This window comes from Cornus florida, unplaced genomic scaffold (assembly GCF_030987335.1).
Source record: "Cornus florida cultivar Cherokee Brave unplaced genomic scaffold, ASM3098733v1 CherokeeBrave_3.0.0_Hap2_Chr01, whole genome shotgun sequence".
Taxonomy (NCBI): domain Eukaryota; kingdom Viridiplantae; phylum Streptophyta; class Magnoliopsida; order Cornales; family Cornaceae; genus Cornus; species Cornus florida.
Window position 1 is genome coordinate 51,812,556 of NW_026775571.1, and position 21,454 is coordinate 51,834,009.

At 36.0% G+C, this 21,454-nt stretch overlaps 1 protein-coding gene and 1 long non-coding RNA gene across 2 annotated transcripts; both read left to right on the forward strand.

Moving 5' to 3' along the window:
* Positions 1-2,859, forward strand: LOC132272163 (uncharacterized). The gene is made up of 2 exons (XM_059773515.1): positions 1-12; positions 1,792-2,859. The coding sequence occupies exons 1-2, from the start codon at positions 1-3 to the stop codon at positions 2,857-2,859; spliced, it is 1,080 nt and encodes a 359-aa protein (XP_059629498.1).
* Positions 2,860-10,722: 7,863 nt separating this feature from the next.
* On the forward strand, positions 10,723-13,926 carry LOC132296785 (uncharacterized). The gene is made up of 3 exons (XR_009478680.1): positions 10,723-13,379; positions 13,519-13,586; positions 13,689-13,926. It is a non-coding gene; the product is annotated as an uncharacterized LOC132296785 (long non-coding RNA).
* The last annotated feature ends 7,528 nt before the right edge of the window (positions 13,927-21,454 follow it).

The following is a 21,454-nucleotide window of genomic DNA, read 5'->3' on the forward strand; positions in this document are numbered from 1 at the left end:
ATGGCAATCCAGGTAAGCAACTTTAACAATTAAAAAAAAAGAAAGAAAATAAAAGGGGAAACAATATATGCATCCGCACATTCATCTTTCCCAGGCTGTCAAATTCTAGGCTAAGTATCTGATAGTTATCAAATCTCTTTCCCAGGCTGTCAAATTCTAGGCTATGTATCTGATAGTTATCAAATCTCTCCCTATTTGTTTCGTCTCTTCAAACAATATTTCTTACCTTTTGAAATTAAGAAGGCTACACTAATATAGTGATCCTATTACCTATATAACTACATAATTTAACAAGTGTAATAAAAAATCTCACACTAATATAGTGATCTATATATAACTATATAATTAAACGCATTGAATTATGGAGGCTATATATACTAGTATAGTAATTCTATATAATTATATAATTTAACACATGTAATTATATGATTTATATCTATATAATCAAACACATTGAATTAAGGAGGCTATACTATTAGTATAGTGATTCTGTATAACTATATAATTAAACACATTAAATTAAGGAGGCTACGTATATATATATATATATATATATATATATATATATATATATAATGATCGATCCTATATAACTATGTAATTAAATAAGGCTTAATTTAATTACTAATTAATTATAACTATGTAGTCACTTTCATAAGAACTAGTAATTCAATACGAACTAGTAGTTCCATAGCAACTAATTACAACCTTGGGCAGTCACATCATCAAATTGGAGGCTGAGAAGATTTTTTTTGTTTACAATGATACAAGTTATGTACAAGTGTACAACTGACAAGGTTTTATATATTGCAAAAAATAACATATTGGAGGCGGGAGTTTCTTTTGCATTTAATGCATACAAGACAAGGGTTTGAAAAGTTGAAATCCAATGTATATGTGGCTGTGGCCCGTGGGTTTGGTGGAGTGCATGGAGATTGGAGACGATGGAGTGTTAGACTCATTATACTCTACCAAACTCTTATTTCTCGGACACCACATCTCGGACACCACATCTCTCTCATTTGCCGAAAGTCAGATAGACATTGAGCTTCAACAATAATTTCATCTGCAAATACGGAAGAAGAACAGGTATATACTCAAATCAAATGGTTGGTTTTTTATTCCTCTAAGTATTTTTTGATTTCAACAATAATCTCATCTTCAAATAGGGAACAAAAACACGTTTATACTCAAATCAATTGGCTGGTTTTTATTCCTCAAACTTTGAGCTTCAACAAAAATTTCATTTACAAATAGGGAACAAGAACAGGTATATACTCAAATCTATTGGTTGGTTTTTATTCCTCAAGTATTTTTTGATTTTAAGTTTCAAAGTAATGGCCGGACTGCCAAGTTGGTGCTGCTAAGTTGTTAACATACATCTTAAGTATTTCGTATTTTCTCATTCTCTTGTTGGTGCTGCTAAGTTGTTGCTCCCTTAATGCATCAGTAATGTACTAACAAATTAAAAATTACATTTAGTGTGTAGAATTATATTTGTTGCTTATGTGTACTTTGTTTATTTTTTTTATTACTTTGTATACATTCTTTATTTTCTAGATGTCTGCCAAAGGGAAAGGGAAAGTAAACCTAAGACCATCAAAAGCTCAAAGAACTGAATTTGATGACAAACCACTATGGAATCATGTGACAGTTCTTAGCCTACCAACACGTGGAGGTGGAAATAGAAATTGGTGTTGCAATTATTGCAACAAAAAGGTTATAGGATCATATTCAAAAGTCAAGGGTCATTTATTGAAGATTCCTAATTAAGGGGTTGAAGCTTGCAAGTCTATAAGCAATGATGTATTTGAAGCACTAAAGAAGGAACATGTGCAATCTGAAAGCAAAAGGGCACAACAGGAATTGAATGTGAGAAAGAAGGAAGAGTATTTATCATTGCCTGAAGGATCAGATTTATTGCAATGCAAAAAAAGAAAGGGATTAGCTCCAGGAGCTCTACAAAATTCATTTAATGTAGCACAAAGAGATGAAACAGATAAACAGGCTGCCCGCATGTTCTACGTATCTGCCTTATCCTTCAACTTCGCAAGGTGCCCTCACTTCAGAAAATATTCACTTACATTAGCCAATAGCAAATTATCTGGCTATACACCTCCAACATTCGACAGATTACGAACAACATTGCTGGCCCAAGAGAAGGCACATATTAATCGAAAGCTCCAACCGATAAAAGATAGCTGGAAAAAGAAAGGCATGTCCCTTTGTTCAGATGGGTGGTCAGATAGACAAAGGAGGCCACTAATAAATGTAATGGCTGCATCAGTAGGTGGTGCTATATTCTTGAAGGCAGTCGATGCAAGTGGCAACATAAAAGATGCTGAGTATGTAGCAAATTTGTTTATACCAGTGATCAAAGATGTAGGAGAACACAATGTTGTTCAGATCATTACTGATAATGGGAGTAACTTTAAGGCTGCTGGGGGTATAATTGAGAGTACATATCCTCGCATCTTTTGGACTCCATGTGTTGTGCATTGCCTAAATTTGGCACTAAAAAGCATTTGTGAACCATCTGAAACCTCACCTCAATATACTCATTGTAAATGGATTATTGATTTGGTGAGTAGTGTTCAAAATATAAGAAATTTCATTGTTAACCATGGCATGGTACTCTCAATTTTCAATACTTACTCGGAATTGGGTTTACTAAGGGTAGCGGAAACAAGATTTGCATCAAGCATAATCATGGCAAAACGTTTGAAAGAAGTGAATGATGCACTTGAGAAGATGGTGATGGATCCAACTTGGAGAAGGCTTCTAAAAGGAGATGGAAAGTCAGCAATTGAAATCAAGGCTAGGGAAGTTAAAAAATGCATTGTGAGTGACAGTTGGTAGGATGACTTGGAATATCTCTTGGAATTTACTGAACCTATTGTTGATTTTTTGAGGTTAGCAAACACTGATGCTCATGTTCTCCATTTGATTTATGATATGTGGGACACAATGATTGAGAAAGTTAAATTCAGAATATTTGCTCATGATAAACAAGATATGCTGACTGGCCAATTAAATTTCTTTGATGTCATTCACAATATATTGGAAACAAGATGGAATAAAAGCAACAATCCACTGCATTGTCTGGCTCATTCATTGGTTCCTAAATACTACACTGAAGCTTGGATTAGAGGTGGAAGTGATGGAGTTCCACGGCTCTCACCACATGAAGATCAAGAGGTCTCTTTGAATAGAAGTAAATGTTTCAAACAATTATTTAGCAATCAAGATGATCTTCGGAAAGTTTATATTGAATATGGAGCTTTTTCAAGTGGATCCGGTTACTTCAATGAGCCTCATGTTATTGATGTAAAATTGTATGAGGAACCAATTTCATGGTGGGCAAATCATGGTTCTTCAACACCAATGTTACAAGCTTTAGCATTCAAGCTTCTTTCACAGCCTGCATCATCATCTTGTTGTGAAAGAAATTGGAGTATATATTCTCTTATTCAAAGCATTAAAAGAAATAGATTGACTACAAGTAGAGCTGAGGATTTGGTCTTTGTACATTGCAACCTCCGTCTCATGTCAAGAAAGAAGAACGAATACAAAGAAGGGCCGACAAAGTATTGGGACTTATGTAAGTTCACTAACTAACTACTTTTAAATTTTAATATCTTCAATAAACTTCTAAAAATATTCTTCTTCTGCTTAATGAATTTTTTTTTGATTTTTTTTATTTTTTATTACATCAATGTTAATTTATTTTGTTTAATAGGTGGTGATAAGTTTGATATTGATGGTAATACTCTTGGGGAACTTGATGAACTTTCCATCAATGAGCCAGAGTTAGAACTTATAACATTTGATGATGCATTTGAAGAAAGGCAAGAGGCTGCCTTAGGGGCTGAAGTTGAACCACTTGAAGAATTCCAACAAGGAATGATGGATTGAAGAAAAAGAAATGAAGCAGTTCAAAGATAAAAAAAACCATACCTTGGCTTTTGAGTTTTGATTTTTGCTTTTCTAGTTTAATTTTTTGAGTTGTTGAACTTAAATGTTGTCTTGTTTCCAAGTTGCCAACTTGTCTGTTACTCTATTAGTAACTTAGTACTTGGTTCAGTGCTTGGTAATGCTGTAATAGTATACTTTGAATGTGTCTATGACTTTATGATATAAATTATATATTCTTCAATTTACTCTTAACTTAAGTTCTTAACTTCTCAAGTCTTTAACAGGTGAAAGTGAATGATATACTAATTTAGGCATTTAGGCTATTTAGCAACCAGCAGGTATGCTTCTCTATCCTTATGCTTAACAATTTAGCATCTGTTTATTTTTTTTAATAAGTTCACAACATAAGATAAATTTCAATTTAATATTTCAGGTGCAAACTTGCAAAGTGCGGATTGTGCAAGTGTGATTAGTGGTGATATACTGATATGTAATTGAAGGCTAAAGTCACTAAAGTATCATGGTGCAGTGCAACTGTACAAGTGCAAGTGTGGGAATTCAGTATTCACAGAATCACAATAAAGTGATAAACCAATAAGGTACTTATAAGTTATAATTATATAATTTATATCATACTAAATTACTAATATACTGTCATGTATCATGCATTCATGTATGGTTGTATGCCTAACTGCCTATATATATGTCTTTAGACTCTTTAATACTCCAATATACTATTTTCTATGCCGTGTCCAAGTACCCGTGTTCGAGTTTTGGACACTTTTATTCTGTGTCCCCGTGTTCTATAATTTAATAGATAGATGGATCCGACCTCTAGACACGTACCCGAGTCCGACACCTGAACCTGAGTCAGGGTAACATAGCTTGTTGTTACTCGTCATCTTAATGGCAAGTTGGGCATTCATGCTTCAACTTGAGGGGGAGTATACAACCTTGCCTTTTTTTATGTGTGGATTATCCGCGGATAGGTGCATAGGTTCTGTTTTGCTTGTCGCAGTATCAATTGCTACCTAGTGAGTGAGATTCTTTTTCAAAAGTTCGATCTCATATAGCAGGAAAAGCAGTGAAAAAGTGCACCTTGATGAACACTGAAAAGTGCGCATTTAAACCCGTTAAGCTTAAGCATTCTAGTACCCTTATCTATCTTACTTTGCCGTTTTAAACTTATTACGTGTTATTTATATTTTCAGGCACTAATCCAAAAATTGAGCTAACTCAGCCAAATAAGAGCTTAATTGAAGCAATCCCGAGATAAACCAAAGGAGGGAGCAAAGTGGAGAAAGAAAAGAGCAAAAAGGAATCAAGTTGTGCAGCTGAAAAGTTCGATCGATCCAACTTAGAGTTCGATCGATCGAATATCTATGATCGATCACAGTAATTCTCGATAGATCCAACCTTGGCCTTTGCTGAAATTCCAAGTTTGATCGATCGAACATCACATTCGATCGATCGAATCCTATTTTGTCCTATTCAAATGATTGATCTTATCCACAGCTGTACGCCTACCAACCACTTTTGTCTTTTTCCTCATAAATATCTTGAAAATATCCCAACCTTGTCATTATCCGGAGGAGTCAGACCACTTCGATTGATCCAAGGTGCAGTTCGATCGATCGAACCCATTTTCGATCGATCCAAGTTAAGGTTCGATCGATCGAACTTCCTCTAGCGAGAAAAAGTTAAAGTACAGCTCATTTATTCCGTCCTTCATCCAATGATTAGAGAATATGCCTTGCACGACCACAGCTTATCATGGGGTGTATTTGTCCTACCTATATAAGGAATATGATACACTTTTTGAGGGAGTCTCTTGTCACACATTGAAAATCATCTTGGAAGCTATTCTTGGAGAGAAAGAAGGGAGGAAGCTAGAGCAACCTTTGGAGGAGACCTTCATCATCAAGGAGCAGATTTTCACCATGGATTTAGCCCTTGAGGGTTGGAGCTTCATCATCATGAGTGGTTAGACATCCTTTTGGGGCTAGAGTTAGCCCCAAACATGCTTTCTTTACCTAATCTTGTGTAATTTTGAGGGATTTGTGTTGTAATGCATATTTTGACTCTTGAACTTATGAAGATCTTGATTATTCATTGAGTTCTATGGATTAATGCTTCTAATTGATCATTTTCTCTATCTATATGTCTATGTATGCTAGAGTAGATGCTCACCTCTAGATTTAATGTTATTGATGCATGTCTATGTGTATTAATGCCTTTAATCTTGAGATTGTCAAAATATGAAGTTCTTAATGTAATGCTCTTGTTATGTCTCTAGATGGTTCATACTTATTCCTTGATGGATTGTGCTTCTCTTTTAAGTAGTGTAGTGTTAGTTGGGGAAACAATTCATGCTTGTTCTTTGATGTTCCATGCTTTTGAATGCAAGAAGCATATGCTCTAATATTGTGGTGTAATGGAATTTTGAGCTTAATGAAGGATTAATGACTAGTTATGATATGTTGTATCTTTCACATGTGTTTAGACAATTTATTCCTCTCCCAATAGATATTTTGTACCTCTCACAAGATGTTTAGATAATGCATGTTTAACTAAATCATCCTTATGGATTGCTTGGACTATGAGCTTAATGAAAGGTTAAATGACTTGAATTGTTATTTTGTTATCTTCACATGATGTTTAGACAATATATTCCTCTACCAATAGATGTATTGTGGCCTCACACATGTTGATTGAGACAATTTGCACTTGTTGAGTCACCCTTACCAATTGAATGTCGTTTACACACACAACATTGTTGCAACACATTCATTTCCCTCATTAGTCACTTGATTATGGTTTGAAATAGTATTGTTTGGTGGTGATCTCTACACCCCAAGACCTTTCCTTCTTACTTACTCTTTATCTTATTGCATTACTTTATTATAGTTTAGCTCATTTAGTATAATCAACCAACCAATCAATTGTGTGATCACTCGACCTACTAACCCTAATTACCATAGTTTCATAATTCGATACACCATCAATCCCTTGGGACGATCCCTACTCGCCCTATCTATATTTTATATAGAGAAAGGTAGTAGTGGCTTTTTATAAATGTAAAACTTGGCCACCTCCTAAATTCACAACTCTTCAAGCTTGGCTTGGTATCGCGACCCTTGTAAAGGACCGGTCAGTTTTTGGCGCCGTTGCCGGGGATTTTAAATTGGCAACGTCGAATTGTGAAATTCAATTAGGATTAGTACTCTTTTGATCGTGTCTTTACTTTCTTTTTATTTTCTATTTTTTTTTTATTACTTATTAAGTTTGTTCTTTATTAACAAGGTGCATTGAGCAAGGAGCTAGCAAAGAACTTCAAAGCTAAGGAGCAAAGCAAGCAAAAAGGAAAAAAAATGCTAAAAATGAAGAGTTGCTAAATTTTTTTTTTTTGCTAAGCTAAGCTTTTAAATTTGGAGTTGAAGTGCTAAAGGACCATTGTGAGACCTTCTTACTCAATCTCCTTAGTTAAATCGGGGGCCCACGTGGTGGCATTGCATATCATTGAAAGCATGGGAGTATGGGAATTATTGTATATGGAGGAAGTTGTTGATATTTGACTTGTTGTGGAGGAGAAGTGTTTGTTTGATTGCTTTGTTGTGATTTGTAGTCTTTACTTGATCATTCACTCTAGGCATTCACATGGAAAACCTAGAGGGTAATCTTGGCTACCTAGACCTGCATTTCATGCAAAACCTCCCTCCCGATCAATACAGTCTCGGAGCTCAAGCTCCAATGCCTCCAATGGTACTTCGTGACTATTATAATCTCCATGCATACCATGCACCTTCTTGTATCATATTGCCTAATTTCGAGACAAATCAATATGAAATCAAGCTCGAAACTATTCAATTGTGTCCACTTTTCTATGGTCTAAATGATGAGGAGCCTTATAAGCATCTAAATGAATTCTTTGAAATATGTTCCACCATTAGATACATGAATGTTCCGGAGGAAGTGATTAGACTACTCCTTTTCCCTTTCACACTCAAAAGCAAGGCAAAGCATTGGTTCAATACTTTGGAAGCAAATTCTATAACTTTTTGGATGCAAATGCAAAATGAATTTTTAAAAAAGTTTTATCCCAAGAGTTTGACCAATGCTATGCGTACTTCAATTAGAACTTTTTCTCAAAAAGAAGGGGAGTTATTACATAAGGCTTGGGAAAGATTGAATGACTTGCTAGGGAAATGCCCACATCATGGCATTCCAAAATGGCAAGTGGTTCAATGCTTCTATGAGAGCCTATTCGACATTCATAAAGACATTGTTGATACATCATATAGAGGATCATATTTTGGGAAACATGAGGATGACATTTGGCAACTCTTTGAGAAGATGAGCGAAAACTCTTTACAAAAATTTTATACTTCTCAAATTGACCATGAAAGAAAAGAGAAGAAGAAAAATTCTCAAGTTTGTCAAATAGAGAGTTCAATGGGAATTGTAGCCGAGATTAAAACTCTTTCTCAAAAGTTTGATCAATTCTTGTTAAATCAAAAACCGACTAACAATTCATATCCTCATCATCATACCTCTCAAATGTATGAGCCTTGTATGACATGTTCAAGTGTTTTGCACACTACTTTTGATTGTCCCCATGGACATGCTTATAATGAACACTATGAACAAGTCAATGCTACATTTGCTCATCCCTATTCTAATGCTTATGTTCCAAGGTGGAATGAACATCCAAATTCCTTTCAAGCTCAGAATTTTCAAAACAAGTACATTCCACCTCACAAGAGAAATGAAAGTTTTCAAGGGTTCACTCCTTCATATCATCAAAGAATGAATAATTCTTCACATCCTCAAATGTATGAATTCCAAACGGAGCATCATCCTCCTCATGCACTTCATAATAATTCTACATTTGAAGATAAGGTTTTAATGGCTTTGGCCTAGAGAAGAACACAAATTTGTTGCATTCACACTCTCAATCTATATCAAAGCTAGAGTCCCAAATCGGGATCATAGCTAATGCATTGAATGCAAGGGAAGTGGGTAAGTTACCTAGTCAACCCGAGAGGAACCGAAAAGCTCAATTTTGTGTGGAGGCAAACTCTACATCGGAGAATGCCTCACAAGTTCAAACACAAGCAATCATTACTTTGAGAAGTGGTAAGCAAGTTGACAATAAGGTTGAGTTGCCAAAGGAGGATAGTGAATCGGTGCAACTAAATGTTGTCATTTATCAAAATTCCAATTCCATACCTATCTCTTTGGATGAGAATGTTCCAAATCGGAATACTCAATCTTCATTATCTTCTCAAGTGCCAAAATGTCATGAGCCAAAAGTTCCTTTCCCTTATGCTTTGAGAGAAACCTCGCCTCAAGAGAGGCAAGATGGGAAAATACTTGACATGATGGATGTTTTCAAGCAAGTGAACATAAATCTTCCCCTCTTAGATGCAATTAGGCAAATGCCGCCTTATGCCAAATTCTTGAAAGATCTTTGCACACAAAAGAGGAGGAACAAAGGACAAGGTCCTAAGAAAGTGTTCATCACGGAGTAAGTGAGCTCTATTCTTCAATAAAATACTCCACTCAAATGCAAAGACCCCGGTGCTCCAACTATTTCATGTGTAATTGGAAATCACGAGATCCGTAGAGCTCTTTTTGACTTAGGTTCAAGTGTTAACTTGATTCCTTATTCTGTGTATGTCCAATTGGGGTTAAATGAGTTAAAGCCAACCTCGGTGGTGCTTCAAATGGCCGATAGATCCGTCAAAACACCTAGGGGTATGGTTGAGGACATCCTTGTCAAAGTAGATAAATTCTACTTTCCGGTTGATTTTGTAGTGTTAGACACCGAACCGGTTGCTAATTCCACTACCCAAATCCCAATCATCTTGGGAAGACCATTCCTTGCCACCGCCAATGCCACTATCAATTGTAGGTCCGGAATCATGGATCTTTCTTTTGGCAACATGTTGGTCAAACTCAATGTTTTCAATGCAAGTCGACATCCCATAGATGAAGATGAGTGTTATGTTATTGATGTGTTAGATGAGGTTGTTGAGGAATCAATTCCCACAATGATCATAAAACAACCGCTTGAGGATGATCTCTCATCTCTTTTATCCGATGATCCTCTTGCCTCATGTCTTCTTGAAATGTATGAGAGTTGTGGGTTTGATAATGAAAATTCAATCAATGAAGTAAGCAATATAATGGAATCCGTAGCAAGTTTGAATTGTCCACCATGGAAAACTCCAATTGAGCCTCTTCCTGTCTTCTTGAAATGTATGAGAGTTGTGGGTTTGATAATGAAAATTCAATCAATGAAGTAAGCAATATAATGGAATCCGTAGCAAGTTTGAATTGTCCACCATGGAAAACTCCAATTGAGCCTCTTCCTTCACTTTCTAGTACTCCTCCGATTCCATCTTTAGTATCTCCACCAACTTTTGAGCTAAAAACTTTGCCTTATAACCTTAAGTATGCATTTCTAGGTCCTCACGACACTCTTCCGGTTATCATCTCTTCAAGGCGCACTACAACTAATATCATTTTCACCGGCGGTTTTAATCGATCCGCCGCTTTTAATTTATTTTTACCGGCGTTTTTTGTGATACCGCGGCTATTGATATTTTTATCGGCAGTTTTTTACAAACTGCCGGAAATTATTAATTATTTCCGGCGGTTTTTTAATAGCGCCCGTAATTTTTAATTATTTCCGGCGATTTTTTTAATAGTGCCGGTTATTATTAATTATTTGGGGCGTTTATTCAAAAAGTGCCGGTAATAATTTAATTATAATTATTAATTATTCTTTCCTAAAATCAGGTTTTGGGTTATATACACAGACGCTCCATTCTACACATCTTGGTGGTGTCCTTGGTGTGGCGCAGGGAAGATCACGGCGCAGTAGTTGATTGATGGCACGGCGCGATGGTTGATTGGTGGCACATTGGAGATCTGGACAATGGTGGTTGTTGAGTGGGGCTACTAAAACTTGTAAGAACTTTTAACCCTTATTTCCCTTCTCAAGAGCTCCACTATATCTCTTTCTTGTATTCACAATGAATGAATCAGTTTCCATTTTTGTTAATTTCTTAAGTAAAAATGAACAATTGCATATATTTATTATGGGTCTTTCTTGTATGCCGTCTGGTATGGTTGTTGCCGATTTTGGGGCTTTTGGTTTGTGGAGGAACTAGGTTTTCATGTCCCTGCCATCTTTGACACTTGTGGCATCTTCATTTTCATGCATCTCTCTTGCTTGTTTCCTGTTTTCTATTCTCCTTGTTACGGGTGCAGACCGAGTGGGCATGATACTGCTCCAAACTTCTATCTGTATAATGCAAGGTTTAGAGACATTTCTTGATCGTACTTACAGTCACATAGAGAGATTTCTAGATTGGATGGTATGGGTTGTTGTATGAAGTCATTATATAGGTTTTAGTAGAATTTTCAGCGAAGAATCCCCTAATGATTGCGTTGCACAATTGCAATCTTGTGGTCATGGCTTCTCTGGCGCAGATGTGTTCAATTAAAGAGTTGCTTATGACTTTTAATTGGAAATGTGTTGGCTTACTCAAACTTGTTGGTTACTGTAGCCAGATTGAATATGACTTTAATTGTATTGTGTTGATTTTCTGAAATGGTTTTAAATTGTTTCAATTTTGGACATCGGATTTTTAATTTCTCTTTTTTTTTAATTACCGCTGCCTTGTTTGTATAGATTGATTCATTATTTTGAAATGATTTCAGTATTTATGTTTTATATGTAATGTATTAAAGAAGTATTGTTAAGTTATTATGGTGCGTATACCTCCTGACTTTGATGGTTTCCTTTGGAAAAACATTTTGTTTTGTTGGAGGTTCTTCATGTAGGAAACACAATCTTCCCCACCCCTTTGAAAAGACATTTTGTTTTTCTTCTAACATAGATCAGATGCCTTGGCCTAGTGGAAAGCCTAAAAACTAAGCTTTTTCTATGAGCTGGACAGAAATTCAAGTTAATTTATGTATTAAAGTTGCAGGTCAAATGAATATTACCTGGTGAACCAGTTCTAATTTCTTTTAGCAGATTCAGATGCCTAATGGGGAAATGAATGAAATTTTAGATGCATGCTTGGAATGTGTCTATAAACTACTCAATCAATCCCATTGATTTTTTTCTTCCTGGCCAATATTTTTATAAAATGTGTGTTTACTTAACCTTCATTTTTTTTTTTTTTTTTTGGTTAGATTTAATAAGTTGTATAAACATCCTTCACTTTTTTTAGTATGATTTTCAAGAATTGAAAATGAAAAAATTATACAAACAATTTTTTGTTCTGTCTTAAGATTTTTTTTTTTTTGGGTAAATAAAATTTAAAAATGTTTTTCTGCTTGTGTATGAATCCCATGCTTGTTTTGCTGTACTTTTACCTAACATAATAATACTTTGAAATAGACATATATACCCTACACCAGTAATTGAATTCTAGATAGGATATGATTTAGGCATGAGCCCAGTCACTGCCTGTACCATAATAGTTTGAAGTGTGACTTTGTTTATTTATTTCAGATTTATGGATGATACAACTCATGCCAATTTTGAGATATAGGATATGCTAGGTTGTTATAGATTTGATATCTTTTTGTAGATCAAATATACACACATATATTTATGTATGTATATGTGTGTGTATCTATAGATGCATACACTCATGGTTGATTAAAATTTTAGTAGGGAACATTTAAAATTGTAAGCTGAAATTCCATTTGGAGATTTTACAGGGAATTAATACGAGGCTTTTATGCTGTCTGTATTCACATGTATAATAGAAATAGCATCACATACAATTGGAAATTATGTCTGCGTTGTATAGTGTCTGCTAGCTTTGTTAATAATACAACTAAATCTTACACTTGCTTTATATAAAAAATAATAATAATAATAGAACAGCAGAGGTAATAATATTGTGTCTGCTAGCTTTGTTAATAATAAGTGCAAGAAGGATGGCAAAGCTAGTGATGAACATACTGCCAAAATGATTGTAAGTTTTTATTTTTTTGGACCATCAATTATTTCTTAGTTTGATTAAGTGTAAAATCTGAATATTAAAATTTATTATATTTGTTGCTTTCTATCTTTTTGTGTTTCCTTATCCATTCTATGTATATCGACACAACTAGAAGAGCTTGCTGCAACTTAGCCTTCTAACCCAGATGAACCTTCCCCCCACGATTTTTATGCCTAAGTAAGGGGAGAAGAAAGAAGGGGCCGTGTTCCGATGTATGGTTGGGACCTACATCAACTAGTCTTTGGTGGTCATCTCCTAGTAAAGCGGAGCAGCTGATAAGGAGGACCTCACAAGTTGAGGAGGAGACACGTGTTGCTTGTGCAGAAATGAAGGAGATGGTGGAAAAGATGTGCTGACCATGTTGAAAAATATGAAGCTTTGAATGCCAAAATGGCTATGATTTTGCGTCATATGGAACATCAAAATTCTAATGTACGGGCAACTTTTTTTTTATATAATTATTGTAGCTTTCTTTGTAAGCATTTAACTATATTAATATTATAAGTCCTAATTTATTTATAATTATATTCTATTATGATGGTGCATATTAAAATTATATTCTATTGTGAAGGTATCCGGCTCCTCGAGTACACTTGGTGATCTTTAAATTTTATTTTTGGTTATGAAACTTTATCCATGGTGAGCACTATAGATTTTAATTATCACGTTATTTTATCCAAACATGTTAATTGTCTCAATTATTATTCTTTGTTTAATGACTTTTATTTAAAATGTATGTAGGGCAATGTGAAGCAAGACGAGAGATGAAGTTGAAGGATTAATTCTGAAGACCCTCACATAGCCTCACCATTACTCAATGAAATGTTGATGTTTTACTTTGAATTATTTCCTTTTGAAGTTTTATTAGATTTAGTGTTTCCTTTTGAAGCTTTATTAGTACTTGACATTTTGAAACAAAACTTATATTTTATGGATGTTATGAATTTTAATGCAACTGTTTTCTATGTTACATCTCAAATTTAAGTTGTTGGATGTGTTGTGATTGAGAAATTATCTTTGATTTTATAGAACATGGAACAAAATAAAATATTTGGTAATATATAAAAAATAATGATTTTTTTAATTAAAAAATAGCACATTACCGGCGGTTTGAAGTGCCGCAGTAAATTAAAAAACAAATCTACAATACTGGCGGTTCAAATCGCCCCTAAAAGTGAAAAAAATCTATATTACCGGCGGTTTGAAATGCCGTAGTATACCATTCAATGAAAGTTAACTTAGAATACACCGGCGGTTTTGTCCGCCGCTTAATAATCTTATACTGAAGGTTAAGATATTCGCCGGTAATTAAGTCAAGACCGGCAGTTACTTAAAAACTGCCAGTGAAACATACCGGCAGTGGATATACCGGCGGTTTAAACCAACCGCCGGAAAAAGAATTACCGGCACTTTTGCCTCCCTATACCGGCGGTTTAAACCGCCGCTAAATCCAACAAGTTCTTCCAAGAACCATTTGTTGGGTGGAACTCAAAAGATGTTTTTAAGTTCTTATCAAAATCTTCATCAATATGTTCATACACTGGGTCAATAAGATTTGCAGCCTCTAAATGTCTTTGAAAGACTTGACCCTCTATATATGGTTTCAATCTTTGCCCATTCACCTTGAAGATGTTCCCCTTCTTCAAGTTTTGTATCTCTATCGCTCCATGCGGTGCAACCGAGATAATTTCATAGGGAGCTTCCCACTTGGTTCTCAATTTGCCGGGAAAGAGTTTTAACCTAGAGTTGAAAAGCCAAGCTTTTTGACCGGGTTCTAAGGACTTCTTCACAATATGCTTATCATGGAAGACTTTGGTTCTTTCTTTGTAGAGCTTGGCATTATCATAAGCATTGTGCCTTAGCTCTTCTAATTCACTCAATTGGAGTAGCCTATTCTCTCCGGCTTTGGCTAGGTCAAAATTGAGCTTTTTAACTGCCCAAAAGGCTTTGTGTTCTAGCTCAACCGGAAGATGGCAAGGTTTCCCATAAACAATTCTATAAGGGGACATGCCAATGGTAGTCTTATATACCGTCCGGTAAGCCCACAAAGCATCATTTACCTTTCTTGACCAATCTTTCCGGGTGGTGTTAACTGTTTTCTCAAGGATATGCTTAATTTCCCGGTTAGACACTTCAACTTATCCACTTGTTTGAGGATGGTAAGGAGTGGCTACTTTGTGAGTGACGGAGTACTTAAGAAATAATTGCCTCAAGAATTGATTGCAAAAATGCTTTCCTCCATCACTTATCATAGCCCTTGGCATACCAAAACGAGCAAAGATATTGGATTTAATGAATTGAATGACCACGGAGTGATCATTCGTTTTGGTAGCACAAGCCTCAACCCACTTAGAAACATAATCAACGACAAGAAGAATGTATTGATAACCATATGACATGGGAAATGGACCCATGAAATCAATGCCCCAAATATCAAAAATTTCAACAACCAATATATTGGTTAATGGCATCATATCTCTTTTAGACATTGTTCCCATCTTTTGACACCTCTCACACGACTTGCAAAAGTTGTAGGCATCTCTATGAATAGTGGGCCAAAAGAGCCCACTTTGAAGAACCTTTAGGGCGGTCTTCTTTGCACTAAAATGCCCACCACATGCAAGTGTGTGGCAAAACACTAGGACACTTGGGATTTCACTCTCCAGAATGCATTAAATCCAACAAGTTCTTCCAAGAACCATTTGTTGGGTGGAACTCAAAACATTTCTCAACCCAAAAAGGAGGGGATGCATCACAAAATCTTTGATCTGGGCTGAAAGAGTCCAAGGTCTTGCTAGAGATGTTAAAGACTAGCACCGAAACTCGTAGGATGTCAAAACCCTATTCCTCCCTCATTTCTATCTTGCATTTTGATTCTTGCGAAGTCTAGATACTGTTTTTGTGGTTCATATACATTGGAAGGAACTGAGTAAGGGATTGCATGAGCATTCAAGTCATTTTGAGCATTTAGGCATAATTTCGATCGATCCAAGTTTTGGTTCGATCGATCCAACTATGGACTCGATCGATCCAGCTCTCATTTTGCACCTAACATTTAGAAAAATTTTGAACCTGCATCCAAATTCCAAAATGCATGCTCTCGGGATCTCCAAATTTTCAAAAGTTCGATCGATCGTAAACCATTTCGATCGATCGAACTACCTTTCGATCGATCCAACATGTGGTTCGATCGATCATGAGTCCCAACACTTAGAAAATTTTTTAGGCCTTATCCATTTTTCAAAAATGTATGCTCTCGAGACTTTTCAAAATTTTTCATGTTCGATCGATCGAATTCCAAGTTCGATCGATCCAAGGTTCCAACACGTGTCAACTCTTGAGCCCTTAAATTTGTACATTCTTTATCCTCTTCGATCGATCGAAATCTTTCTTCGATCAATCGAAATTTGCATCTCATTAATTTAATTTCCTTTGATTTTTCAAAATTCAAAATTCAAATTCAAAATTAAAAAAAAAAAAAATTTAGAGTGGAGACCTAGGTTCGATCGATCGAACTCTGCATATCGTGTTTTTAAAATAAAACCGAGTTGGATCGATACACTTGGATCGATCCAACCTCGAAACAAACCCTAACCCTAAGTCTCTCTCCAGCCGACTCCCTGCACCTCCAGCCACTGCAGATCTTCATGATCAGGCCTCCTGAGACTCCACTTCCAGTTGTTCTATGCTTTCATTTCTTTTATTCTGGATCTGTATTATACTGTCACAGTTACTGCATTATACTTTGCGGCCGGTCTGTCGGCTTTATTATTTTATTGATGTACCTGCACTTTATATTCTCTATCTATTGCTTTTTGATTATGGATATCTCTTAGTATCTCATATTTGTATGTTTGACTCTATCAGGTACACCACAGTGACTTCAGTGAGAGAGTGCTGCCCAATTTTTCAGGACCACTCTTACACCTCTCTCTCTATTCTCTATTTATCCCATTTTACACTTGCATGTCCACTGTGCACTGATTATCCTATCTTGTTATCTAAGGAGTTTATCCGAGTGCAAACTTTTCAGGACCACAGTTTATCCCAAGTTTGGGGGGGCCATGCCACCCACTTTGGATACTTCTATCCCGATCATTCATGTCTAAAGCACTGGTATACTCTTTCCTTTGTTCTCTTCACACATTGAGGACAATGTGCAGTTTAAGTTTGGGGGTATTGATGTATGTTTCAGTGTTGCTTTAAAATTCAAATTTTGAGCATGTTTTGTGTATTTGAGGGATATTTCTATACTTGGTCCATTTCTAGCTATGATTTTGATCTTTTGAGGATTATATTACTTAAAATTTAAAAATTGCTTCACTTGAGAGTCCAATACTCCTTGTATGCCTTTTGAATGCTATTTAGGAGTCAATTTTTCAAAAAAAAAAAAAAAAATATTAATATCATGCTTGCACTTGTGGTCCATATCATCTTGATTCTGTGATTGTTTTGAGATTCATTCTAGGATTCTACACTAGCACCGGCGCACGCTAGCATTCAATTGTGGGGTACATGCTTTCTTGATTATTGAATTTGTTATATCCCAATTGGGCTAGTAGTGCATTGAAAGTTTTCATTCTTGATAAAGGTGGATAACAACCCCTTTTCATTGAGTGGCCGGGATTCTTGCCTCATTAAGCAGTGAACTTCTCGCGCTGAAAGGTGGAGGGCCCAAACTCTAGGTTAATAATTGATTAAAAAAAAAAAAAAGAAGTTGCAAAAAGCAATAAAAGTGAGGACTTCTCCCAAAAGGCGAGAAGTGGGAAATGATTAGATGGTTGTTGTCTTGATTTGTAGCCTAGTTGATTTGAGTTTGTAAGTCTGTTGGGGTGTCTTAACACCTAATGCCCTAAAGCCATCTGGTTTGGGAGTCATTGACCTAAAACTCGCTACATGAATCTTCTAGAAAGCTTAAGAGATCAACACATTGCACAATATTTCCATCTTTGATCCTCAATAAAAAAAAAAAAAAAAAAAAGAAGAAGAAAATGAGTTAAAAGAATAAGCGCACCTAGAACAATAAAGCTTTAATAAAAGGTCCACTCTCTTATCTTGATGATCGGTACTAGATTTGTGTGCTAGTTTGAGGGTAAGGATGTGATTACTTCTTTAGTTGGCTAAGATAGCAACACACTTGATGCCGGACCTCTCACATGGATTCTAGACTTGTTTCAATTTTCATGATCATTTTCTTGATATGTGGAGGACCATACTTGCTTGCTTGATATTGAAATTTTGGGAGATTGCTTAGAAACGGTTGAAAAATTGCATACTTGAGGTAGTTTTCTCCCAATGTTTGTTTGCAATATTGGTGCCTCTTTTGAAAGAATGAGCTTAATGTTTGTGGGTACCATTTCTGGAAACCCTCACGAGACTTTACTCGTCCACTAGGGGTAACCTAGGGGTTTAAAAGGCTTGTTGCATATGCTAAATGCAATCGTGTTCCCTACGAAAATGGTGTTATCATTTTACTTGCTTTCCAGTTTATACTTGTATAGTTGTTTATTTCATTCCTTTACTTCTTAGTTCATTGCTAGGGACTAGCAATATTTAAGTTTGGGGGTGTGATGAACACTGAAAAGTGCGTATTTAAACCCGTTAAGCTTAAGCATTCTAGTACCCTTATCTATCTTACTTTGCCGTTTTAGACTTATTACGTGTTATTTATATTTTCAGGCACTAATCCAAAAATTGAGCTAACTCAGCCAAATAAGAGCTTAATTGAAGCAATCCCGAGATAAACTAAAGGAGGGAGCAAAGTGGAGAAAGAAAGGAGTAAAAAGGAATCAAGTTGTGCAGCTGAAAAGTTCGATCAATCCAACTTAGAGTTCGATCGATCGAACATCTATGATCGATCACAGTACTTCTCGATAGATCCAACCTTGGCCTTTGCTGAAATTCCAAGTTCGATCGATCGAACATCACCTTCGATCGATCGAATCCTATTTTGTCCTATTCAAATGATTGATCTTATCCACAGCTGTACGCCAACCAACCACTTTTGTCTTTTTCCTCATAAATATCTTGAAAATATCCCAGCCTTGTCATTATCCGGAGGAGTCAAACCACTTCGATCGATCCAAGGTGCAGTTCGATCGATCGAACCCATTTTCGATCGATCCAAGTTAAGGTTCGATCGATCGAACTTACTCCAGCGAGAAAAAGTTAAAGTACAGCTCATTTATTCCGTCCTTCATCCAATGATTGGAGAATATGCCTTGCACGACCACAGCTTATCATGGGGTGTATTTGTCCTACCTATATAAGGAATATGATACACTTTTTGAGGGAGTCTCTTGTCACACATTGAAAATCATCTTGGAGGCTATTCTTGGAGAGAAAGAAGGGAGGAAGCTAGAGTAACCTTTGGAGGAGACCTTCATCATCAAGGAGCAGATTTTCACTATGGATTTAGCCCTTGAGGGTTGGAGCTTCATCATCATGAGTGGCTAGACATCCTTTTGGGGCTAGAGTTAGCCCTAAACATGCTTTCTTTACCTAATCTTGTGTAATTTTGAGGGATTTGTGTTGTAATGCATATTTTGACTCTTGAACTTATGAAGATCTTGATTATTCATTGAGTTCTATGGATTAATGCTTCTAATTGATCATTTTCTCTATTTATATGTCTATGTATGCTAGAGTAGATGCTCACCTCTAGATTTAATGTTATTGATGCATGTCTATGTATATTAATGCCTTTAATCTTGAGATTGTCAAAATATGAAGTTCTTAATGTAATGCTCTTGTTATGTCTCTAGATGGTTCATACTTATTCCTTGATGGATTGTGCTTCTCTTTTAAGTAGTGTAGTGTTAGTTGGGGAAACAATTCATGCTTGTTCTTTGATGTTCCATGCTTTTGAATGCAAGAAGCATATGCTCTAATATTGTGGTGTAATGGAATTTTGAGCTTAATGAAGGATTAATGACTAGTTATGATATGTTGTATCTTTCACATGTGTTTAGACAATTTATTCCTCTCCCAATAGATATTTTGTACCTCTCACAAGATGTTTAGATAATGCATGTTTAACTAAATCATCCTTATGGATTGCTTGGACTATGAGCTTAATGAAAGGTTAAATGACTTGAATTGTTATTTTGTTATCTTCACATGATGTTTAGACAATATATTCCTCTACCAATAGATGTATTGTGGCCTCACACATGTTGATTGAGACAATTTGCACTTGTTGAGTCACCCTTACCAATTGAATGTCTTTTACACACACAACATTGTTGTAACACATTCATTTCCCTCATTAGTCACTTGATTATGGTTTGAAATAGTATTGTTTGGTGGTGATCTCTACACCCCAAGACCTTTCCTTCTTACTTACTCTTTATCTTATTGCATTGCTTTATTATAGTTTAGCTCATTTAGTATAATCAACCAACCAATCAATTGTGTGATCACTCGACCTACTAACCCTAATTACCATAGTTTCACAATTCGATACACCATCAAATTCCTTGGGACGATCCCTACTCGCCCTATCTATATTTTATATAGAGAAAGGTAGTAGTGGCTTTCTATAAATGTAAAACTTGGCCACCTCCTAAATTCACAACTTTTCAAGCTTGACTTGGTATCGCGACCCTTGTAAAGGACCGATCACACCTATAGTAGAGGCAGTTTTATCTGCCAGTTTTTCTTCGAAAATAGAAGATTTTCTATCGATCTCGCGCAATGCTTAACACACGCAAGTTGAACAATGTTCATAAGCTTTAACCCAAATTTTTTTTTTTGTCCTTATCATTCAGAAAAGATAAAAAAAATTTCAGGATAGCAAACATTCTATAAAATTTCTCTTAGATTGGTTACGAGTCAAACAAAAAGCTTATTTGGGGATCGACAAGTATGTCTTCAGCAATTGCTACTGAAAGAAGAGTAGTAGGGCATCATAGCCCACAGATTGCACAATTCCTAAAATGGAGTTTATAGGGAGGAATTCCTTACTTTATCAAAGCGTCGGATTTCTAAATTCTCATAGGGCCCCCCCGGAATTCCTTCTAGAGCCTGGAGAACAAAACACTGAACAACATGAACAACAAAAAGTGATAGACATCTAATCAACTGCCCCAAGGTGCCCGTTGTTCACTTGGCACCAAAGACCTCTGCCCTTCCATCCCTTGGATAGATAGAGAGGGAGGGCAGAGCTTTTGGTTTTTTCATGTCGTCAAAGAGTTGAACAATGGTTTTTTCATGTTATCAAAGAGTTGAACAATGAAAATAGATGGCAAGTGCCTGATCGAATTGATCAGGTCATGTAGGAACAAGGTTCAAGTTTCCCAGTCAGCCACGCACGGACTTTGAGGAAAGTAGGTAAGACCGGTGCACCTAGGAGTTTTGGGGCTGATCCTCGTCATTAGGGAAAACGGATTCATAGAAACGAGAGCACTGTTCTACAAGTGGCAATGTGTGCGCTCCTGTGCGCTAGGGCTTGAAAGCCTTACTACACTCCTGCCTTCGAATCCAATCTGAGGGATCAGCCCTCTCTC